Genomic DNA, 24,715 nt, shown 5'->3' on the forward strand with positions numbered 1-24,715 from the left:
GATTTATTGATTAATAACAGTATTGGCAGAGGCAGAACGGCAAACGCTTTGGCCACCAACAATATCGACTTTCATTAATTCAATGCCTTCCTTCCTTCCATCGTCACTTCTTCACCCCAATTGTTAAATTAATTTCATCTCTGTGTATATATATATATATATATATGTCAGAATATGTGTGTCTGTAACTACATTGATACTGAGATTGAAATTGAAGTGATGATGGGAAGGGAGAAGAAGTTCGTGGTGGAGATTGAAGAGGCGAAGGATGGGAAGGGTTCAGTTTACAGAAACGAGAGTGTGAAAGATGGATTCAAGCCACTACCTCAGCGCCTTCAGTCCTGCTGGGACAGCTTCTGGTAATTCAATTCAATTAGTTAATTATTGATTAAACCAACAAACACGTTCTTCCTTCCTTCATTAACCTAGTTAGCTAGCTCAATCAGTAACATATATCTGTGTCAATATTGTACCTGATGATGATGATGGATATTCCATGTTAACTTGTTGATATATCGTCGAGCGAGCAGCGAGTCGGTGGAGAAATATCCGGAAAACAGAATGCTCGGGGAGAGGGAAATGCTGCCTGGAGGGAAGGTATTAATTAACTATTATTATGATCATGTTCTGTTCTGTCCTGTGTGAAGAAGATAAGAAGATGATTGTTCGATTGGTGTTGATGGTGATGGTAGGCAGGGGAGTACAGATGGTTAAGTTACAGACAAGTGCATCAAGTAGTGATGCAAGTCGGAGCCTCCATGCTCGCCCAAGGAATCTCACAAGTCAGTCAGACTTTCCAATTACTTACTAATTATTCAACTAAATTACTATCCTGTTCAATTCAATTGGATGATGGTTGCTGTATTCCAATTGCAATTGCAAATGCAGGGTGGTAGATGCGGGATCTATGGTGCCAACTGCCCCCAGTGGATTATTACCATGCAGGTGCTGCTGGATCATCTACCTATAGATCCCCCCCCCCCCCCACCCCCCCTAATAGTAGATAAGAGAATTAATGGTGTTCTTCTTCTTCTTCTTCTTCATCTTCTTCTTCGTGCAGGCCTGCAATGCTTTGGGGCTTTACTGTGTGCCATTATACGACACTCTTGGTAACTCACTGCTCTGTCTCTCCTCTACTTGAGTAGAAAGAAGTTTTAGACAGATAGATTACACTGCAGCTGCCCACACTCTATTCACTTATTAGGTTTGGTTTCGATTTTGCAGGCGCTGGTGCAGTCGAATACATCATCTGCCATGCTGAGATATCAATTGCCTTCGTCGAATCTAACAAAATTTCTGAGGCAATTCAATAATCATACATAGCATCATCATCATCACATATATATATATATATAGTTCCTTTCTCTGATCTGATTAATTACAATATATTACACAATACAGATCTTGAAAACATTTCCCTACACTCAGAAATACTTGAAAAGTAAGTGATAAGGCAGTGTCTGTTTTGTGTGTTTGTGTCCTCCATTCTCTATTTAAAGGGCTACTACTTATATACTCGACTCACTCAGCTATTGTAAGCTTTGGAGAGTTCACACAAGATCAGAAGCAGACAGCAGCCAATTTCGGGTGCAACATCTATTCTTGGGATGACTTTTTGCTTCTGGTTAGTTTAACTGTTTTCTTTATCGACGAATTTCATTTCATTTCATTTCTATCATCGCTCCCGTTTATCTACTCTTTCATCCTGCTGCTACTGCAGGGGAAGAAGAATAAGCAGTTTGAATTAGACCTCCCGACAAAGAAGAGGGCAGACATTTGTACAATAATGTATACGAGTGGAACGACCGGTGATCCTAAGGGAGTCATGATCTCCAACGAAGCCGTTCTCTCCATCATATCCGGAGTCAATCATCATTTGGAAACCATCGATGAAGAGGTCAGTCAACACAAAACATCCAAACATCACTTTCTGTCTGGTCTGAAAAAATCCATGTCTGATCCATGATGATTAACGTTGTTTCTCCAACCACATTTGTGTTCAACAGTTCAGGGAGAACGACGTATATCTGTCCTATCTCCCTCTAGCCCACATATTCGATCGGGTCATGGAAGAACTCTTTATTTCTAAAGGTGCATCAATTGGCTTCTGGCAAAAGGTAAGAAAAAGACACAATGATCAATTCCATAATATACTACGATCATTTTTGTTAGTATACCCAACGATTCATATTCGCATTCGAAACAGGATATAAAGAAGCTGCTAGACGACATCAAAGAACTCAAACCAACAGCGCTGTGCGCCGTTCCTCGCGTTCTAGACAGGATATATTCCGGTATCTAAGACTAAGAATTTATAAACAATCGACACCGATGAAAAAAATATATATATAACTCTTGAACGCTTTCAAACTTCTCAGGTTTGCTCGAGAAAGTTTCTTCTGCAGGTATCCTCAGGCACACTCTCTTCAATGCAGCCTATTCCTAGTAAGTTCTGCACTCTTCTTAGAATAAATACTCATCGAAGAAATCGAATTGAATCCAATAGAATAAGAAAAGTAAAAGCAATGTCAACCATGCGCAGCAAACTGCGCAACATTAGCAAAGGCTATAAGCATAAAGAGGCAGCTCCAACATTCGACAAACTGATATTCAACAAGGTTAGGATAATCTAACCACGACGCAGCTAAGTAAAACTATGAGCTTATAATGAAAAACTTAGTTCATCTCATGTAGATTAACCAAGGTCTAGGAGGAAATCTACGGCTCATACTATCTGGAGCAGCCCCGCTTTCTCCTACTGTCGAGACCTTTCTACGCACTGTGACCTGTGCACATGTTCTACAAGGATACGGTATGTGCTCTAAATCATAAACTCTAAGCAAAAAATGCCTACTCATAATAACAATGTATAATCGATTGTTCGACTTCCTGCAGGTTTAACCGAAACCTGTGCAGGATCATTCGTTGCACGACCCGATGAGTTTAGTATGATCGGAACAGTGGGTCCTCCACTCCCCATCGTAGACATACGACTGGAATCTGTTCCAGACATGGGATACGATGCACTTTCAAGCACTCCTCGAGGAGAAATATGTATTCGGGGCAAGTGTTTGTTCTCTGGGTACTATAAACGCGAGGATCTCACCAAAGAAGTGATGATCGACGAATGGTTCCACACAGGTATAAAATATTTCTACTCATACTTAGGATAGCGAGTCGATATCCTTACAAGTGTTTTTTCTTCGCAAAAGGGGACATTGGGGAATGGCAGCCAGACGGTAGCATGAAGATAATCGACAGGAAGAAAAACATTTTCAAACTTTCCCAAGGAGAGTATGTATCAGTAGAGAACCTGGAGAGCATTTATTCCCTCTGCAGCAGTATCGACTCGGTGAGTTGTTTCTCTGTTTATACACAATCAAGAACAAGTAAATATGTAAAAGCTATAATCTTCGAAAGAAAAAACACAATAAATAAATAATGTTACGTTGCAGATATGGATCTACGGAAGCAGCTACAAATCCTATCTCGTCGCTGTAGTCAATCCTAATATAGAATCTCTAGAGCACTGGGCAGCTGGAGAAGGCCAAGTTTCGGGAGATATCGATACCATATGCAAAAATCCGAAAGCAAGAGACTACATCCTCGGAGAACTAACAAAGATAGGTAAAGAAAAGAAGGTAAATTCTAATATTTGGCTCGGTAAATCCACCATAAGCTTCTTCTGCATTGCCAAAAGCATCTGTTCTAACTTTAAATCGCGCAGCTAAAGGGATTCGAGTTCATTAAGGCTGTTCATATTGACCCTGTACCATTCGACATGGAACGCGATCTTTTGACGCCGACTTACAAGAAGAAAAGGAACAAGTTCTACAACTATTATCAGGTCTTGCTCATTCGATGTTCTAAGACTAAATTTAATTCAGAAAAATAGCATGCCAAGGCTAATATCAAACTCATGTTCGATTGCAGACTGCCGTCGAAGACATGTACGAGAAAATACACTGATCAGCCCTGACGTTCGATGCATTCTGTTTCACAGAACAAAATATCTAAATTCATGCTTTTCAGAATACAATCAGATTTACAATTCGGTACAGAATCATGTAAAGATGAATGAACAAATCTGGACTGCATCAATATTCGAAGTACCGGCATTTTATTATTCGATTCAATAGAAGTAGCATGATAAGATCTTGCATTGAAAGATGTTACCATGTGCAATATTTATAGTACATAAAATTAGAACTCTAGCAAAAGAGAACTAGCAACTGCTTCGACTACAACAGATGGATTATACTTTCCGAACCCTCTGTCTCGATCTGTTGTTAACTAGACCATCGTTATATTATGGCTTACAAGGATAGTTATTTTTGCTCGTTATAACGATTATTGTACATAAACTCAATCTAGACTAAGTTTTTGGAGACTCGATGGAGATGAAAATACCGTCTCACCTTAGGTCTACGACTTCTCTTCATCTGACGGAGGTCCTTGCCCTGGAACAGAATCAGAACTGACAAAGAACTCCTCTACTGTAAAAAAATAAAACGAAAATCAAGTATTACAAATAGCACTTGAATGAAATTCGAAATGTTGTAAGAAAATAGGCATGTTCCTTTTTACCTATATCCTCTTGCTCAGGAGAATCGAGAAGAATATCCGAATCCGACGGCAAAAATGGCGAACCGGGATAGTTCCCAAGAGCCCCTAAATCTGCTTATGTTTGTTTTTTCAAGTCACTAAATGAAATATTCAGAACGACAAATCGGAATATGATAGAAACAAGGTTCGATTACCTCCCAAGTTCGACAAATCTGCAGTGAGGTCTGTAAGGCTAAAATTCCACGGAATCTGACCCAAGGATCCGAGGGAATCTCTCGAATTCCCAGCTCCGTTATCTGGAGGAAGCTGAAGCCCTACTGAACTCGCGACATCAGATGTAAATGCAGAATCGAGCGCTGAAGCATCGACTCCAATTCCAGAAATTTCCGACGCACTGAACGGAAAATGGCCACTCGATGCGACAGATGTCGGGCTCACGGGCACATCCGACATCGATGACATTCCGTTGTTCGGCGGCATAACAGGCGACACGTCAGCTGCAGTAGTGTCGATAACCATACTACAAAGAACACAAAATTATCTTGAGGAGAAAGAAAATTGAAATAAATAGAGTCAGGTGGAAGTGTTTCTTACTCATTTCCAGAATTCATTGGCATCGGATGGAAATTTCCCGGGGCGGGAACTCCATTGACGATGTGGCAGCCGGGTGCCGAATAGCCCATAGGATCGATATGCGGTTGTCCCGTCGCAGGCAGCGGAGGGTGCTGAATGACGGGATATCCCACAGGTAAGTTGTTGACTGCACTGCAAAGACGAGTCAAAGAATATCGACGGCGAAAGCGAACGAAAAATGTAATTTTCTGTAATTACAGCGCTGAATATGGCGAACGATATTTACCAGGCATTGGATGAATTCCATTTTGCATCGGGGCTAGAGGAATCTTAGGGGGCACCGGATACTTCGTTAGGTGATATTGATGCTCGAGCAAGTGGTTGAATAAGATAATTTGTTTCTTCAATTTAAGCCGTATGTAGTAAGCTCGGAAGAACTCGGCATTCTCTTCTTCGAGTTTCTGCCACACTATTCGAAGAGAAGAATGGCAACACAAACAAGATTGACGATAAGAAATTTTCAGACAGTTTAGGAAAGGTTAATTTGAGACAAAATTACAAACCTAGTGTTGTGAAACCGGGATCTATCCTAGCACGATTCAGTAGGGTTTTCACCACCTCATCTCGATTCATATAAAGCTGCAGGCATCGTTCTATTAGATTCTGAACCTACAGCACGTTAAAACAGTGGTTCCACGTTGAGAATTGCAGTCCAAAAAGTCCCCCGACAAAATAACAAAAAGAATAAAGAAAGGACAAGGATGATGATAATGATGATGATGATAGCTCACAAGCTCAATATCTTCTCGGGAAACTTTTCGATTGTCGTTGCTTGATCCCGAAACTGACCCGGAATCCGGTACAGGAGCATCAGGGGCATTGTTTGTCTGTTCGGTTTGCGAATCATGTGAAACATGATTTGGCTTTATGTCCTGTAAGATCTTTTGATCCTGTAAGAAGTTTTTCAGTTCACAAAAGCATTATTCAACTAAAGTATATCTTTAACCAAACACCCTAGTAATCAAGATCGAATCAACAATCCCAAATAAACATTAAAGAATTTGAATCGTACCTTCTGCATTTTAGCTAAGAGAAAGCTGACAATGATTCTCCATTCACCACCTAACACAAAAGTCCAGCGGCACGTAATCCATTCACAAGTAGTAGTTAAGGCAAGGATTAGAGTATTCTTAAATCAGGCAAATAAGACAACCAATTTCCAATAAAAATGAATATCCGACAGCAATGATTATCCGAGCTTTAGCAAGATCTGTTTCGACGAAAAGTCCATCCCTTATTCATAATCAAATCTTTTTATATCCTCTTAGTCAAGAAGATATTTTTCCCCAAAATTTTCAAGCAAAATGTACTTCAAAATTTATTTTCTTTTAAACTTCAATCTCACCTACAACACCAAATTTCAAGTAGTTCTGTAGAAAGCAATCAAGTTGCTTCAGAAGAACTCAAACAAAGTAAAGGTGACTTTTTGTTTGCAGCTAATTAATTATTCGTCGACATAATCAACTACATGATAAAGAACCTCTAAAACCAAAACTTTTTTCAGGGCATATCTTACAAACAACTCAAGCATTCTCATACAACATTTTAAGGGATTCGGAAACACATCTTCAAGAACTCATCACAATCAAATTACTCATCATTAAGCAGAACTTGAATCAGTGCAAAAATTAAAAAGAATATCTCTGCAGGGACAATTCCAATTTGTGAAGACCCCAAAACACTTCCTTTTCTTTATTTTAACCTAACCTTTTGTTATAATATTCTGCAGGAATAAAGTTGCCAGATCTCCAAATCTTTAAATCTAAGTGAAAATCTACACCCAATCCGAATCATAAGTTGAAAGCTAAAATTCCAACTCCCCTTAAGCATCGAAAAGATCTACAGAATCCGAAACAGTACATCATCAAAATATCATTTAAAAGACCCACAAACGAAGCCACTTTTTTACAAACAAAAAAAAAAAACAAATTACCTTTTCAAATGGCTTTCCCCTGGAAACGTCAGAAAGGTCCAACTTTTAACATCGTATCGACAAATTACACAACCCCAGAAAAGAATCGACACCAGATTCACAATAAATCATCAATCGAAACCCCAACCAACAAAACCTAGGAGATGAACAGGCTGCGCGAAGCAAGAACTCAAGAAAACTTCTCAAAACCCTCCCAGAGCTGCATTTTTTGAAGCAAATAAAATTAAAAATTAAAAAATCAAAAACCTAATTACAATTCCTGAAAAGCTGAGCATTCAATTTTGCTGCAAAGAGAGTGGGTACCATAAAGCAGCAGCAGCAGCAGAAGCAGCTACTGTTGGTGGTTGGAATCATGGAGGGTTTGCATCTGGAAAGAAAATGTATGTAAGGAGGTATGGGAAATCCTGTGAGAGGTTTAATTGTGGTTTAATTGCAGTGCTGTCGCAGGGGAAGAGGAGTGTGGTGATGATAAGTTTGTGTGAACTGTAGAAAGTGAAAGGGAAGAGAAAGAAAGCAGAAGAAGAAAAGAGAAGAGAAAGGGGGAGAGGAATGGGAGAAATAATTAAAAAATAAAAAATAATAATAACAATAATAATAATAGTAATAAAAAATCTGTACGCTGACCAAATTGCAGCTGTGCTTTTGGGGCTGGGTTTTTGTTTTCATTTAAAATCAAAATTGACCAAGAATTTTATTTTATTTTATTTTATTTTTTGGCCTCAATTATTGCAAACCTAAATCATTGCTTCAACTACGCTTTCTATAATTACAACACACACACACTACACTATTTTTATCTCTTTCTACTAACTGCTTAAACTGGGCTTCCAACATTATTTATTTATTGGTTTTTTTACTATTATTAATATTCTTGTAATGATAACTACTTTGGACTTAATTATTATTATTTGTTTAAATTTTATCTTACAAAACAAATATTACCTGTACCAATAATTGGGTTATAAGTATTACACAACTGTATCTGATTACATTTTTTTTTTTTGGGGGGTATAAATTTCATACTGCATGGATATTGTGTGTACTCTTACGTCAAACAGACTCTAATACCTATAATGTATTTGTTTAATATTTATAATTTGATTAAACATATGATAAATTTAAAATACTTTTTTTTATTATTTATTGTTAAAAAAATATAATTTAGTTATATAAAATATTTTTGAAGTGTATTAAGAAAGTGACATAGGGATATACCACCAAATTGTTTGTTGTTTGGTTATACCATCAATAATAGTATTATGGTCCTCTCAATATTCTCTTCACTTGTTTCCCTAGGAATATTTCTTTAAGTGTAGCTATGCTTACGTACGTACACATTATTTTAAATTTTAATATTATTTATTAACAATTAATATTTTAAATATTTATTTTTATATATATAAAGTACTGTATCAAACGCCTAATTATTATTATTTATTTTTTTCTAAAAAGGTCTTCAAAATTCTAAAATTTATACAAACAAATCTAGCTAGTGTAGATGCCTAGTGCTAATTAAATTACATCAAAGTATTGTAATGGTGTTTTAATCATTGAATTTGCATTCAATAGTCAAATAAGTTAAAAGAATATTTTAGTGGCGTTCTTTTTGTAAAAATTTAGAGAGATTTGATTTATTTTTAATTTTTTAAGATAAGTTTGGGAATATGTATTCCCTTTGAGTTCGTAGGTTTGTTTTGATTTTAGAAATTTTTATGCATATTGTTTTTATAGGTAATGAATGCAGTGATGTAAATGTGTAATATAACAAAATAATAATAATAATAAACAATTAAATTAAAGTTAAAATCATGAAAAAAAATGTTGTGAATTGTATAATTTTTATTACTCCCTCGGTCCCGCAACAAGAGTGGCGTTTGTTTTTTGCACGTAGATTTTTTAATATTAGTATTATATTGGATTGTAATAAAAAAGACAAAAATACCCCTATTAGTATGGTGTAATATAAAAGTAATGACATTTATATAATATATTGTAAGTTGAAAGGGTATTTATTATGTGAAATAGGTAATACAATTACTAAATTAGGAAATAGTAACCTTATTTTGGGACGAACGAAAATGGAAAATATAAAATGGTAACTTTTCATTGAGACAGAGGGAGTATTAAAAGAAATTAAACTTAAAGTAGATAAAATAAAAAGTGGGATGTATTGTGTAGTATTTATTTATTTTTTTTTTCAATGTCTGCTCGAAATAGAAAAATATGTCAAACCCAGCTAAAGCTTCAATTTTCGTGTGTTTGTTTGGGGGTTTGGATTTTGAGTTGGGATTTGAATAGTAAAAATTTTGAATTTGAATAGTTGTATGATGTGATATAAATAGGTATTGTTGTGATATTTTGAATGTAAATTTGATTTTTAGTATAATATAAAAAATGAAAAATAGGTATTTGATTTGATTTGATATTTTTGGAAGAAAAAATAGGATAAATAGTGTATTCTAAATCCAATCCCCCAAGCAAACACTCCCTTCGGTCTCGCGCCTATTTTGCACTGCACTTAGTGCGTGTTTGTTTGAGAGTTTGGATTTTGAATTGAGATTTGAATAGTAAAAAATTTAAATGGTAATAGTTGTATGATGTCGTAATAAATATGAATTGACGTGATGTTTTAAATGTAAAATTAATTTTTAGAATAATATAAAAAATAAAAAAAATAAATATTTTAATTTGATATTTTTTTAAAAAAAGGGAATAATAAACAATAGAATTTGGGGAATTTCCCATACCAACGCACCCTAAGTTTTCAAAACCATGGGACAAAGGAGCAGTGGAGCACACCCTTAATTACTTATTTTATATTTTCAATAAACTTCTATATGTTTTTTTTTTTTTTTTTTTACAATTTTTTTTTTCATATTAAGTATATATTTTCTTTATCCCAATTCATTTTGTTTAATATTATTATTATTTTTATATGTATCATCCAAAAATATTCATTAGAAACAATTATATTTACATACTAAAATTTTCACACCTTCTACCAAAATTATTCAATTTGTTTTGTACTTTTAATGGCGAAAATATCAAAATTATCTTCGGGTGTGTTTGCTTGAGGCTTTGGATTTTTTTTGTTGGAATTTTAATAGTAAAAATTTTGAATTTAAATAATTGTATGATGAGATATAAATATGTATGAATATGATATTTTGAATGTAAAATTAATTTTTAATATAATATATAAAAAAAAAACAAAATATTTGATTTGATATTTTTTAAGAAAACAAATTTGATAAATAGTAGAAATCTAAAATTTTTGATAAATAAACATATATTTACACACTTTTACTAATTAATAAAATATTGCTATTATATTTGAATCTGTTTAACAAAAAAAATAAATACATGAATAAATATTTCATAGTAGCCTCATTGTGCCTATGATGTATCACCTGGCGAATGATTCGTGGGGCTGCCATGAAAATAGTATATATAAATTGAGAAGGTTGAGATGATAAAATATAAATATGTTTATTTTATTATACTAATACTTATTATAGTCTAGATATTTTAAATGTTACACCAAAATAATTGAACGTAATGCCATTTTCTTTTATGATTTGGATATGCTAGTATATGAACGGTCGATAATATTAATATATATATATATATAACCACACACTTCCTTATATTTAACATCTTAGTTGTGTTTGGTTGAGAATTTAGATTTTGTTGAAATTTGAATAATAAGAAAGTTAAATTTTAATAATTATATGATGTAATATAAATATGTATTAATATTATATTTTGAATATAAAATTAATTTTTAGTACAATATAAATAAAAAAATAAGTATTTGATCTAGTGTTTTTTGGGAAAAAAAATAGTAAATTCTTGACAATTCCAACCAAATGTGTGTTTTATTTAGATTTGATTTTAAAAAAAAAAATAATTTGAGTTTGATATTAAAATAATATTTTATATAAAAAGATATGTATTATTTAGATTTGATTTAAAAAAAAAATAATTTGAATTTGATATTAAAATAATATTTTATATAAAAAGGTACGTATTTATTTTCGGTAAATATACAAATTCAAATAGTAAATTTTTGAAAACTTTTGATAAAAAAAAACACTTATTTTTTTGTGATTTCAGATTGAAATAAACATTGTCGACTTCAGTTTTTAATAAAAATATATTATTTTTTTACAAAAATATAATATTAAAATATTATTTAAACAAAATTCAAATCAATACTATTATATTTCTACAGCTCAATCCAAACGCGGTCTTGACACTACGTAGGCGTCACTTTACAGGATATCCTTCCCCATCAACGGATCTGCGGTAATGTATGGGCCGCAGTCCGGGACCACTGTCCATTTGAAAATGTTTTTCTCGGGACCCAGGACCTCAACACCAAATGAGGCACAGAAAGATCCATACCGTGTGGTTCTTGGGGTGCCGGGACTTTCCGAGAATAGGTGGTCAATCATTATTTGTGCCTTGGCAACAAAATTATTCTGTAAAGCTATTGCCTATTGATTTTAAAATTTATGTCCTTTTTTCGGGCAATCTTTAAAAAGTAACCAACTTTGTAGTATTTGTTCAAAGACAGTTTGATTTTAATTTAAAATTTTGATTTAAATAATATTTTATTAAAATAATTTATAAAAAAAATAATACATTTGTATTACAAACATACATATTTAATAGTAATAATTTGTATTTTAAATAGAAAACAAACACACCTAAAAAAATACATACCTTCAACGGACCTTACTTCCTACATCCGCCCCAAATAGAGTTTATACATAATTTTCATATTTAAGTATTATTTTTTCAAATTTATTTTTATATTTTAGATAACAATAACCTTTTTATTTATTTAAAATTCGCTCTCAATTTAAACACATAAAAGTAGCATTGCCACTATAGTACATTACATATTGCTATCAATTAAATATTTTCTAATAAAATTTCTAAAATATACTTACATAACTTTTATTTTATATTAAAACTTTAATTTTTTTAATTTGCTATATCCTATTAAACAGCACATTTTGCAAAGAGAGTACTAATTTATTCGTGAGATATGTATGCTCTCTGTCTCCATTCGGGAAAGGAAGGAAATAATAATTTTAATAATAATAATAATAATAATAATAATAATAATAATAATTATTATTATTAAAATGAAGTGAAAATTCTTGACAGGGTGGCTTCTGTACCGTAATTTGCTAACTGTAATGTACTACTGACCAACCATCTGTTTCTGACACCCAACCCAACTAACTGTAAGATTTCTTTTTTTTTTTTTTTTTTTTTTTTTTTTTTTTTTTTTTTAATACTGTGTAAAAAATATTCATTCCCACGTAATTTGTCCTTATTTTCTATTTTCGTTTGTTCCATATAACTTATCCTTTCTATTTTCAGAATTATAATTATGCACTTTAGTCGCATTTTAAATTTTAAATTTTATAATTTTTTTAATTTTAATTAAACTATTTATTTATTTTCATCTTAATCTATAATTATTTTTATTAAATAATAATAATTTTTACTAATACACTTTTTAATTACTTACTAATTATATTTTACCTAAATTCTCGTGTCTACAATAATACACCCATATTACATGGGACGAAGGGAGTAATAAAAATAGTTTATATTAAACTCCCGTCCTGGATAAATTAGGAATTATTGTAAATACAAAATTTTAGATAAAATATAATTAATAAATAATTAAAAAGTATATAATAAAAATAGTTATTAATTAAAATTAAAATAACTATATAATTTAATTAAAATTAAAAAATTATGATATTTAAAACGTGATTAAATTATATCATTATATTTCTAAAATAGAGTATGAGAGAGGAACTGAAATAAAAAATGTAGACATTTTAAGTGTGGAATGGAGGGAATATAGCTTTGTTATTTTACCAAAATTTATCAATATATTTTTTCAAAAAAAATAATAATAATAACATAATACGTACATATTATTATACTATAATTCTTTATATGTTTTTAAAAAAATATTTTTAAAAATAAAAATACAAAACAAACACACCCTATGTATTTAGTTAGTTGGATGAGATTGTTTTTGAGAGTTTTGTTTAGATAAAAGTTTTTTCTTAAAAAAAAAATAATTACAATTTATACTAGTATTTAATTTGACACTCTCTCCGTTTTCGCTAATTTGTTTACTTTATCGGCGCACAGAGTTTTAAATATTATGTAATTAGTAAGTAATTAAAAAATATATTAGTAAAAATAATTACGATATAATATAAATAATTATAAATTAAGATTAAAATAATTAAATAGTGTATTAAAATAAAATATATATAAATTATGAATTTTAAAACATGATTAAATTATATAATTATATTTTTAATAAAAAAGAATGACATAGGACGACCGAAATGGAAAGAGTGAACAAATTATTTCAGATAGATGAAGTATTTGATAAGAAAAAATAAATATTTTTCAAAAATTAATGAATAATACAAATTTAAAAAATAGAATTATAGTATTAATAAATGAGTTTGTTTAAGATGAAAATTTTAAAGTAATTTTGGTTTTGGATTAGTAGAAGAAATAGTGAAGTGTTTGATAGTATTTTAACGAATGAAAGAACAAATAAAAATTTCTAATTGCACTTAGATGAGATAACCCTGAATGTTAATTATTAATTAACACAATGCATATAAGACAGAGATACCATCTATTTATAAATCAAGTTTTAACTAAAATAATATTTTAAATAAATTATATTTTATTTGTTCATCACACTTATTTTTTTATTTCTTTTTTAATAGCTCCATTTTATTTACAGAAAATTGCCTATAATTTCCTTGTGGTTTCGAAACTCGGCGTAAATTCTCTCTCTACTTTAAAAATTGTGTGACGTCCCTTATACTTTAAAAAATGTTGCATGAAACCACTTTGTGGTTTCGAAACTCAGCATAAATTCTCATTTTATTTTAAAAAAATTGCATGACGCTTACTTATACTTTAAAAAATATTGCATAAAACCCACATGCCATGCAAAATATATAAATAGGAAATCATTTTTTTATCACACGAGGAAAGTTTCATGGTGGTGGGGTTTCATGCAACGTTTTTTTAAGTATAAGGAGGTACCATGCAATTTTTAAAGTAAAGAGAGATTTTAAGCTGAATTTTGAACACACATAGAAGTTATAAGCAATTTTATCTTTTATTTATTCATAATTTTATTTATTTTAATTTTATTAAATAGTAGTAGTTACTAACTTACCACTATTTTTTTTTATGAACTTTTAATAGATTTTTTTTTAATTAAATAATAATATTATTTTTAAAAATATATTTTTAATTATTTATTAATTACTATATTTTACATAAAAAAATAGTACTATTAATTTAAATAAAGTGAGAGAGCAGTAGAAGAGGTGAATTGTAGGTTGTGTTTTTGTTTTGTTTTGTGCAGAGCAGAGCAGCCAATGACAGCGAGTTATGTGAATCATTGTCAAATTGGCCCGACCCGTCGCGGTCGGGCTGCCCTGTACACGTTTCAATTTCTCAGTGGTGAATCGTGGCCTGCTACTGACCGCCCCTCTATTAGGCTGCCCGAACTCACTAATGGGCCGAGCCGGGCCGATTGATTAGGCCCAACTGATAATTAAAGGTGCGCCTTGCCTAGAGCGACCATAAACGACGTCGTATGGGCTTTTGGTGAAGTGGAGCCGGAAACAGCTTAAACCCTACTGTGTCAGAATAGAGATTGGGTGAGAACGAGCTTAAACCCTAGCTCGTCCAGGTATTGAAAATTCTTATCTTTCCACAATGCTGTGCAAAATTTCTCCATTTCACCCCGTTACCAGACCTCTTATTTCCATGATTTTTCCCCACAGACTGAAATATCAATTCGTCGGCCACCAAAAATTACATAGGAAGTTGCTTTTATCCAGAAGCCAACCGCCGAGTCGAGCTTCATTCGGGACAAGCAACTTCTCCACGCGCTCGGGCCGGGGAAGGACTGGAAATGATGCGCCAGCAGGATTGTCGTCCAAGAGTTTAATCGAGGATGAGGCCGAGTTAAGCGACTGGGTTAGTGGGTTGAGTTCCAGTTCGTTTAAGAAAACGAGAATGTACAGTGATAGTGAGAACGATGCAGATGATGTTAATAGAGGTTCTAGGAGTAGAGACAGAGGTGGGAAGAGAGGGAGGGAGAGTGACTTCGATAAGGATTCTGACCTCACGAATAGGCGAAGGAGCGGGAGCCGCAGCTCCGGTAATTTTGACTATCCCAAAAGGCGGGGAGATGGCGGCAGGTCTAGAGAACCATTCTCAGGGAGGAGGAGGGATGAGAATGGCTCCCAAGTTTCCTTAGGTTGGAGAGACCAGGGCCGTAAGTTTGGGGGCCGTTTGGAGGAGACGAAGAAAGGGAGTAGTAATGATTTCCTCGGCAGGGGATACGGGGAGAGGACAGAGAGGAGGCAGAGTGGGAGAGGCGGGGAAACGACGTATGGAAAGGGAAGGGATAGAGGCAGTAATTGGGGTAGTTTAGGGGTTAAGAAAGAAGGGAAATCGATGGGTAGAAAATCGTTGATTGTTGAAGATGAGGAGGAGGAAGAGGAGGAGGAGGATAAGGGATATAACAGTTTCAAAGAGTTGATTGACAGTGACGAAGTGGATGATGATGATGATGACGACGATGACGAAGATGAGGACGACAAGGATCAGGATGTGGGGGAAGAAGGGTTGTTTGAGAAAGTTAGTTCTTCCCAGTCGCCTCAAAGCTCACCTGGAAGATCTGATTCTTACCTTAGTGAAAGCAGGTCATATTGGAATCTTCCTTTGTGTACATTCATTGTTGTGTTATCTTTCTATATCATTTTGTAGAAAAAAGGTTTCAGCTTTGAGTGCTAGTTTGGTGGAAGGAGCGCAGTAGAATATGCCATGCAGAATGGTTGGTGGTCTTTGAATTAGGAAATTGGAAACATAAGAGAATTGTCTGGTTTTAAAAAATACACGCCTTTTCATTTGGCAATTCACGGAATTTGATCTGGTAGTCAATAGGCCGTCCCCACAGACTTAGTCTTAGTCTTAATGTTAGCCTGCTAGAAGATACTATTCTGAAATTAGTACTGTAAAGAGTTTGCAAATAGTTAATACTGAATACACAATCAGTGGAAGTCTCAATGTTCCTTTTTGTAAGAATTGTTGGTTAGAAAGGGCCTTCTCAAGCAAAATTTTAATGTGAAATCTCTACAGGTTTGATCAGTATTCCCTCTCACCATTGACACAGAAGGCAATTAAAGATGCTGGATATGAAAAGATGACTTTGGTACAGGAAGCAACACTTCCGCTTATTCTGAAAGGTAGATTAAAAGTGTTTTACTTTTAATCATACACATGAGTTAAAACTACTTATTGCTGAAATGAAATTCCCATTTTTTTATTTTTGTTCTTTTGTAGTAACTAAGATAAGGTTTAAATCTTCCTTGCTAGATTTAATAGTTAGAATACCAAAAGATTTGATTTCTCTGCAGTGTTGGAAATATTTTTCTATATAAAATATCATTACCATTGATAAGGCTGATATATGATGAACATACTGTGGCTATAATGGGTAAGTATGTTATATTTTTTATTTTCTGTCGTGTTTTACTTTCTTTAATGGGTAAGTATGTTATATTTTTTATTTTCTGTCGTGTTTTACTTTCTTTAAAATTGTAGGATTTGTACCCTTGCATGCATTAGGCCTGGCATATTGCTATCTCTAATTCCTCTCATGGCTGATGTATGTTTCAGGAAAGGATGTGATGGCCAAGGCAAAAACTGGGACTGGGAAAACTGTAGCCTTTTTGGTAATGCTCCAAAATTTTATATTCTATATTGTTTTCATCTATATCTTCTAGTCAAACATGGCAAAAATGTGTGAACTTGAGTTTCATATTACTCCACTACTTGTCGGTTTCACAATAAGCCATCTCTGAAGCATCAAGACAGTTTTCTTATATGAAATATTGTAGTCGTAAAGCAGCTGAATTGATGACTAACTGAGTGATAGATTGTTTGGGTTTGGAGCTCTACAAAAAAATTTTCTTGCATAAAATCCTTTGTTTGGAGCAGCATGTCGTATTGGAAGACAATATACATAGACAAAATATGTCTATCACTTGGACATTAATTATTGAATGATATAGTTAGTAGAATTTGAGTCTGGAATAAGTTCAGGCTTCTATCTTCAATGCTTTTAGATTCTCTCTTTCAATTTCAGCTTCCTGCAATTGAACTTGTAGTAAAGTCGCCCCCGATCACTCGAGATCAAAAACGACCTCCTATACACGTGCTTGTTATATGCCCCACTCGAGAGCTTGCTACACAGGCTGCTAAAGAGGCTGACACCTTGTTGAAGTATCATCCTTCAATTGGTGTTCAAGTTGTCATAGGAGGTACACGGCTAGCTCTGGAACAAAAGCGAATGCAAGCCAACCCATGCCAGGTAAGCTGTGTACTTTGTCATTGTCATTGAGTTTTAGCCAAACTATTATCTATTTCACTTGATGAAATATAATTTATTTTTTTCTCTCTAGATCTGTAGTGAATATATGTGCATATAATTTCTGTCCTCATTTGTGTGTTACTGTGTTACATTTTTATTTTTAAAATCTTAGGTATTGAATAAAAATGCATCAATCTGTTCTCTGAGACATTGAACTTTGTTTGGGGTGTGATTGTGAGTCAACCAGAAACCTCACATGATAGAATTCCTCGAGGTTTAACCAAAAGGCAGTTTGAATTGAGGTCTATCAACTGGTGGTGTGCTAAAAACTTATATTTCAATTCCATTTATAAAGCACAAACTAAATGAAATGCTCGCAGTTTATTATGACTTTTTGTATCAGCCAACTCCCTTGTGGTGTGTCTACTATGTGAGATTGTAGGGGATTATTTAGTCCCTCTAAGATCAAATAATTTTCCTCTCCCATGTAGTAAATGCACCCCATTGGTCTTCTATACTATTTGTTAATTTTCATTTGTTGGATGCTATGTATCTTTAAATATTCAAACCCCAGATACTTGTGGCAACGCCTGGACGACTTAGAGATCATGTAGAGAATACACCTGGATTTGCCACCCGTCTCATGGGAGTTAAAGTGTTGGTCCTCGACGAAGCTGATCATTTATTGGACATGGGATTCCGCAAAGAAATAGAGAAAATAATAGCTGCTGTTCCCAAACAGCGCCAAACACTTCTGTTTTCTGCTACAATCCCCTCTGAGGTAGTATTCCTCATAAAAGGTGCCTTTCTCTTGACATGAGTAAATACTTAGAACACCTTGCAACGCAGGTTCGTCAAATTTGCCATATTGCTCTAAAAAGAGATCATGAATTCATAAACACGGTACAAGAAGGAACTGAAGATACTCATGCACAGGTAAGATGGATGCTCACTGTGTTCTTTTAGTGTCTTTTATTGCTGTGCTCTTTTGAATTACCGGACTTTGTGTTTAACCTTTTTAGGTCCAACAAAGGCATATGGTTGCTCCTTTGGATAAACACTTTTCGCTTCTTTATGCTCTCCTAAAAGAGCATATTTCCGATGATATTAATTATAAGGTATCAAAAATTCCTTAATTCAAGTACCATTTACATCTATTGTGAATCATCCCTATATGTAGTTATATATTTAATTAAGACATTTGAAAATGGCTAATAAGCTATTCTGTAATTGTTTGTGTGCAACAGATTCTTGTTTTCTGCACAACTGCAATGGTAACAAGACTCGTTGCCGAGTTTCTCAGCGAGCTAAACTTAAATGTTCGGGAGATTCACTCCCGAAAGCCTCAAAGTTACAGAACCCGAGTTTCTGATGAGTTCCGAAAGTCAAAAGGCCTTATCCTCGTCACATCTGATGTTTCAGCCCGCGGTGTTGATTACCCGGACGTGACTCAAGTTATACAGGTTAGGCTATTTACGCACCAAGGAGTAAAAAATAAAAAAAAATTACACTTGTCACTTAAAGTATACTATACTATACTCATTTAGGTCAATATTGTTTACTGTCCTCCCTCAACTCCATTTGCAAATTGTAGATTGGCGTCCCAGCAGATCGACAGCAGTACATTCATCGGCTGGGTCGAACAGGGCGTAAAGGGAAAGAGGGACAGGGCATATTGCTGTTGGCACCCTGGGAGGAGTTCTTCCTGTCCAATGTCAAAGACTTACCGATAACTAAAGCACCAGAGCCACTGATTGATCCAGACACCCGCACAAAGGTAATGGATCGAAAACTTTTTATTTAGTTATTTATGTTTGGACAGAATGTAACGTAAAGTTTGCAGGTGGAACGAGCGTTGTCCCATGTGGCGGTGAAGAACAAAGAAGCGGCGTATCAGGCATGGCTGGGGTACTACAACTCGAACAAAAATGTGGGTCGCGATAAATGCCGGCTGGTGGAGCTGGCGAACGAGTTCAGCCGGAGCATGGGAATGGACAACCCTCCGGCGATCTCCAAGATGGTTCTTGGCAAAATGGGTCTGAAAAATGTACCTGGTTTGAGGTCCAAGTAGAGACAAGAGAGAGAGGTACACCTTTCTCTCTCTCTCTCTCCTACTTCAATACTACTTGCATTCAAATCAATACAATGATCATCGTATATTTGGTTTATATAGGTGATACTAGTATGTAATGGAAGACCTAATTTTATTTGATTTTCTTGCCTTTTACTGAAATGAAGTGTTCATAACAGTAACTATTTCATGTCGTTTTGTTTAGTAGACATGACATGTCAAAATGAAAGATTTTGTTAATTAGCTTGGCTCGACTCTTTCCCCTAACAAATAAACTCAACAGAGTCATATGTTAAATGACAATGATAGTTTATTGGGGTAAAGTAATTTTTTAGGTTTTTTTTTTTTTTTTTTTTGTCCATTTCTCTATTTTTAAAGCAATCGTTTTTATAGATTATTCATCAAATATGTATAAAAAAATTATAGTTCAGGACTACTCTTTGGATCAAATCTAACACAAGCACAAATTCTCATGCTTTACACTACATAATAAATAGTACTCCCTCGGTATGGTAAATTAACACACTTGAGCTCAACACGGATTAAGATATTGAAAATGTAATAAAAATAAAAAAGTAATTAGTGATATTTTTAAAAATTTAGTTAGGAACTAAATAAAAGTAATGTAATAAAGATAGTCATATTTTTGTTGTAAATAGAAAGTAATAATTAAATATTGTTCGGTTGATTTTTATTAAAATTATTAATTGGATAAATTTAAGGAAAATAGTAAAAAAGGAAAGTGAATAAATAAATGAATTAATGTAATACACCGAATACTACTAATAGTATAAATAAATACTCTCCTGGGGCACTGAAGTAGACAACAAATTAAAATTTCTGATTCTAAATCCGTGATAAAAACACCAGAATGATTACTAAATGAACAATTACTAGGTTATCATGTTTGAGCTTCAATACTTCCAATATGTGATGACTAACTACTTCTGATTTTTCTTTTCTATGTAATAAATCAAACTGTTCAAAGTCAAGCCTTGAAAGAAAGATAGAAACTGTAATCCAAAGAGCTTGATTCATGGGATTTCATATTTCTGATTAATATGGATATGGTTTATCTTTGGCAATTACACTGAATAAACTTAAACTTACTTCCCTCTTAACACTCTAACAAGTAATGATAACAATAATAACTAAAACCATAGAGCATTGGATGGAACAGTACTCACCTCTAACCACAAACATCGTCGACATACACTTCCATACCAAGACGTATTCTGTTCCCCCCTTCAAAGGTTTCTCGTATCTACATACATACATACATACATATATATATATGTGTAGATTGCTGCCGCCACCAGAAACCTTTGAGGAAGAGAGAACAGACTGTATCCTGGTTGCTCGCGCATCCCGACATCTCCTGCTGCAAACAAAGACATAATAAATGCATAGCTTATTAACTCTCTCCCGAAAGGTCTAATTAGGAATCAAACTTCGACAACAACAAGAAGAAGAGGTGTGGTGTGTGATGCACAAGCAAAGAGAGAGGGGCCTTTCTTTATAGGTAGGCAGAAAAACAGAGCACGACACAGTGGGGTGGGGCCTAACTATCTTTGAGCCGAGCAGCCTAACAAAGATGCATTTGATGATTCTGGATAACAGACACGAGTTGCTGTGAACCTGCTGCTGCATTATATCGATAAATTTTAAAGCAAGAATATGCCCCCCGAATCTAAACTACACAAGTCAACAAGAATAAATAAAGCATCTCTCTCTCTCTCTCTCTCTCTCTCTCTCTCTCTCTTTCAAGCACATAAACACTTATTACATATATATATGTCAACTATTCACCACATTCGATTCTTCAATCACGTAGCCACTAACTTGCAAGGATGCAGCAGATTGTCATGAGCATGTACAGTTAAAAGAACAGAAGGGATATATATATATATATATAAGTCGAGCATCAGAATCTGTAATTTATTACACAGTCAGATACAAAAAACAAACAAGGTGACTTCTTTTTGCATGGAACATGGCTTCCCAAAGATAATTAGTATTTGGAGAGGGCTGCTTCTGGCTGACCTAATTCTCCAAGTTTATTGGCAACACAAGGAATGCATGAGATTAAAGAATTTCAGCTTATGTGTACTGCCTTTCGATCAACAGAATCCTACCAAAAAGGAATAAATTCACTTAACCAACATAGGGCTTGCTCATCACTTTACAATCATGCAATTCCATCCATCTCTGTAATTGCCAATACAACAAGTAAAATTCAGGCTAAAGTAGCTAGCAATTATTATACAATTCTAATCTTAAAAAAGGGGGGAAGGGGAAAACAAAACCAGCTGATAAATTCTTTGGTCCCCACCCTCCAATCTCCATACGAATTCTCTAAAGACTAGTGATGAATATTGGTGTCAAATGAACCATAAAAGAAAATAAAAACAAGTCAAATCTTGGAGTGGGTGGTTGTGTTACTGTATCACTTTACATAATAAAGCACATAAAGCTTTAGCAATGAGTAAGTATTGCATAACGAGTCATAACAAGAAAAATTAAGGAAGCAAATAGAAAGAACCATATTCGGTAATAGAATAACAAAAAAGATAGTTGCACAAATTGTAGCATGGATCAACTGTGTTCAATCAGGAGGAAGATCCAACGGTAATTATCATCTAATCTAGATGAAAAATATATAAGTAGAATCAAAGTAATCCAGAGATAATATATCTTGCTAGCATAGCTATCTGAGTTAGCATGAATATCAAGAAACTTCTCTTTCATAGATTCGGATGATTGTTCTCCCTTTTGCCCCTTCAGTTACCCTCCATATTCAATGAATTTCCACATACAATTTCCTTTTCATACTCCTAAAGGGTTAATGCTAACCATATCTGAGCATGAGGAGGCAAGTTTGGGCAACTTGAATAGTATATGGAGAATAATGCACTGTAAAATTTTAATTCCGAATATATATATATATATATGTATGTGTGTGTGTGTGTACGTTGAACAAACAAGAAAGGCATCACAAAGACATGAAAGATTTCTCCACAAATTTCCAGCTCCGATGAATAATGTCTTAAACATAGAAGCAAGTTTCATATGAAGAGCACATATCATCGAAACAACGGAGAAAGATGATGTAATATTAAAAACATTATCCGAAACAGCACATAATCGAATAGAGATGCATAATTAAAACTTGTAAAGCATTTTATGCAACAACTCACTTATTCTCTTTACAGTTTCACCAGCGTTCTCTTGGACGGCCATCTGGAAATACAGGTTCAAGAACTTCATCGCCCTTCGTCGAGCCATTAGCTTGCTCAGTTGGTTTGCTAACTTGGAAACTCAGCAAGGAATCGTAATTTTCATCGTTGAAGTCTGGAGGCAGATCATACTCACCATCATCGTCAAAATCATCGCTGTTCCATTCGTCATCAGAGTTCTCATCTTTGTCATCTCCACCATCACTTTCTAGATTATTGATATCCGACCATTCATCATCATCATCCTCATCTTCACCTGATTCATCCGCTTGCCCAGTTCCATTCGCTTCATCAGAATTGTTTCTCAGAGCATTTCTCCTACCAAACTTCGGGACATTTACTAATGCACGAAGCCTCTCCTTGATTAACAACATCTTGTCCTTTTCTATCAACTGCGAATCACGATAGGCTTCCCGGAGGAAAACCGAATCTCTATCCCCCTTCTGCGACACATAGAACATATCAGGATGCCGTATCAACATCCCCCTAAGCTGTTGAGAGAATCTAAACTCCTCTCGAAAATGGGTCAAATGATCCACAAGCGTCCTCTTCTCGAGTGTAAGGCTTAAAATCTCATGAACAACACCACAAGCATGTTTCTCCTTTTCAGCTGAACCAGACCTCAGCTCTGAAAATTCAGAATAAGGCGAAATGTAGGGCATATCTCTAAACCGACAAATCCTCCTCATCTCACCTTTGGAAAGACTAAGCCCTTTCGGTAGCTTAACTCGATTAAATCTTGGGGCCCGGTCAATTATCAAATTCCTCTCTTCCATCTCCCGCTCACGATTCTCCTCTTCCGCAAGCTCTGCTGCAGACACAGCAAGCTCGGGATCCCAATGACTCAACTCTAATGCCGGACCTCGCCCCGTTGCGACGACCTTGAAATACTGCGGGTATCGATGACATATAGTGTCGCGAAACTCCGCCGGAAGCCCCAAATCAGTCCTCAAGTGTGCTATCTTCTCCAAAAGAATCCGCTTATCGATTGACATCATCAACAATTTCCTCAACTTAACAACCAACAACTCCTCCATTTCGTTCCTAATCTTCATCTCCTCAAGGTAAAGCCTCTCTGCTTCCGACGTCAACTTGAACTTCAATAAATACGCCCCCTCTTCCACAATTTCGAACACCCCCGGAAACTTCCTCAGCAGCGCAATAAACCGCCGCCGTTTCTCCAGCCCCAATGCTCTCCTAAACCTCCCCAAATCACGAAGTGCCATAGCTCTATCCGGCTGGCTCATCAAAATCTTCCTAATCTTCAAAACCAGTTTCAGCTTCTTATCCCTTTGGATCACATTATCGAAGGGAAGCTCTTTCCTCCTCTTCACAGCACCACCGGCCGTAATTACAGGATAACGAGGTCTCCCATGACTGCTAGATTTAATCTTTTCTGCTAAACCTAAACTTTGCCCCAAAAAAGGAGTCCTCTGCAACTTCTCCGACGAATACGATAAGCTTAAGGCGGAGTAACAAGGCTTGGGCCTTTGGAGCAGCGACGAGTTATACGACACAAGTGGAAGAGCACTAATTGCAGGAGAAGCTATATGCGAGGAAACTAAGAATTGGGGCTCCATGGAAACTTTAAAAGTTCTTATGCAGAATCGCAGGGAAGATAACACATAGAGCACTACAGTGTTGGGTGATTACACATTAATAGCGAGCAAGAAAGGATACGGTCTGAAATCAACAGCGTAAACCTTCGTCGGCGCCGATAAACCCTTCCGCAGATATTTCGACCCTTCAATAGCTTCTTTGGTGGAGATGAGCAGGTTAGCTCATTTGGGACTTCTTGAAATAAAAAAAAATTA

General features: G+C 34.6%; 4 protein-coding genes across 16 annotated transcripts; 2 read left to right on the plus strand and 2 right to left on the minus strand.

The window, feature by feature from the left end:
- The first annotated feature begins 74 nt into the window (after window positions 1-74).
- LOC127261232 (long chain acyl-CoA synthetase 4-like) lies at window positions 75-4,461 on the plus strand. Of its 2 annotated transcripts, XM_051289490.1 has the most exons (19): window positions 78-359; window positions 531-597; window positions 693-782; window positions 889-945; window positions 1,061-1,109; window positions 1,225-1,301; window positions 1,402-1,441; window positions 1,530-1,624; window positions 1,721-1,897; window positions 2,007-2,117; window positions 2,207-2,294; window positions 2,379-2,445; window positions 2,543-2,618; window positions 2,695-2,812; window positions 2,896-3,141; window positions 3,213-3,352; window positions 3,456-3,641; window positions 3,728-3,847; window positions 3,934-4,461. In XM_051289490.1, exons 1-19 carry the CDS (start codon window positions 175-177, stop codon window positions 3,967-3,969), a joined length of 2,025 nt encoding a protein of 674 aa, XP_051145447.1. In that variant the 5' UTR covers window positions 78-174; the 3' UTR covers window positions 3,970-4,461. The 2 variants fall into 2 exon arrangements, with proteins under 2 accessions (XP_051145442.1, XP_051145447.1); XM_051289485.1 differs by having other exon boundaries at window positions 75-359; window positions 1,530-1,897.
- On the minus strand, window positions 1,374-7,672 carry LOC127261246 (uncharacterized). 6 transcript variants are annotated; one of them, XR_007840875.1, is made up of 12 exons: window positions 7,436-7,672; window positions 7,133-7,331; window positions 6,212-6,261; window positions 5,931-6,089; window positions 5,703-5,808; window positions 5,426-5,608; window positions 5,161-5,326; window positions 4,761-5,086; window positions 4,588-4,677; window positions 4,419-4,496; window positions 1,807-2,107; window positions 1,374-1,714 (listed from the first exon to the last, which is right to left on the minus strand). XR_007840875.1 is itself a non-coding variant. In XM_051289528.1 (11 exons), the coding sequence occupies exons 3-10, from the start codon at window positions 6,218-6,220 to the stop codon at window positions 4,426-4,428; spliced, it is 1,110 nt and encodes a 369-aa protein (XP_051145485.1). In that variant the 5' UTR covers window positions 6,221-6,261; window positions 7,133-7,331; window positions 7,436-7,672; the 3' UTR covers window positions 1,721-2,107; window positions 4,419-4,425. The 6 variants fall into 6 exon arrangements, 5 of the variants coding, with proteins under 5 accessions (XP_051145485.1, XP_051145467.1, XP_051145476.1 ...); XM_051289528.1 differs by lacking the exon at window positions 1,374-1,714 and having other exon boundaries at window positions 1,721-2,107; XM_051289510.1 differs by lacking the exons at window positions 1,374-1,714; window positions 1,807-2,107 and adding an exon at window positions 3,141-3,365.
- Window positions 7,673-14,799: 7,127 nt separating this feature from the next.
- LOC127261611 (DEAD-box ATP-dependent RNA helicase 31-like) lies at window positions 14,800-19,762 on the plus strand. Of its 2 annotated transcripts, XM_051289891.1 has the most exons (11): window positions 14,800-14,903; window positions 14,998-15,924; window positions 16,361-16,467; window positions 16,901-16,956; window positions 17,370-17,594; window positions 18,169-18,375; window positions 18,444-18,530; window positions 18,617-18,712; window positions 18,842-19,057; window positions 19,189-19,371; window positions 19,438-19,762. In XM_051289891.1, exons 2-11 carry the CDS (start codon window positions 15,233-15,235, stop codon window positions 19,663-19,665), a joined length of 2,097 nt encoding a protein of 698 aa, XP_051145848.1. In that variant the 5' UTR covers window positions 14,800-14,903; window positions 14,998-15,232; the 3' UTR covers window positions 19,666-19,762. The 2 variants fall into 2 exon arrangements, with proteins under 2 accessions (XP_051145848.1, XP_051145839.1); XM_051289882.1 differs by having other exon boundaries at window positions 14,856-15,924.
- A 917-nt stretch (window positions 19,763-20,679) lies between these two features.
- LOC127261621 (protein WHAT'S THIS FACTOR 1 homolog, chloroplastic) lies at window positions 20,680-24,703 on the minus strand. 6 transcript variants are annotated; one of them, XM_051289910.1, is made up of 2 exons: window positions 22,863-24,703; window positions 20,680-21,043 (listed from the first exon to the last, which is right to left on the minus strand). In XM_051289910.1, the coding sequence occupies exon 1, from the start codon at window positions 24,479-24,481 to the stop codon at window positions 22,880-22,882; it is 1,602 nt and encodes a 533-aa protein (XP_051145867.1). In that variant the 5' UTR covers window positions 24,482-24,703; the 3' UTR covers window positions 20,680-21,043; window positions 22,863-22,879. The 6 variants fall into 6 exon arrangements, with proteins under 6 accessions (XP_051145867.1, XP_051145861.1, XP_051145894.1 ...); XM_051289904.1 differs by having other exon boundaries at window positions 20,680-21,046; XM_051289937.1 differs by lacking the exon at window positions 20,680-21,043 and adding an exon at window positions 21,084-21,306.
- Between the last annotated feature and the right edge of the window lie 12 nt (window positions 24,704-24,715).

The sequence above is a fragment of the Andrographis paniculata genome, unplaced genomic scaffold (assembly GCF_009805555.1).
Source record: "Andrographis paniculata isolate CXL003 unplaced genomic scaffold, ASM980555v1 Contig15END, whole genome shotgun sequence".
Taxonomy (NCBI): Eukaryota; Viridiplantae; Streptophyta; class Magnoliopsida; order Lamiales; family Acanthaceae; genus Andrographis; species Andrographis paniculata.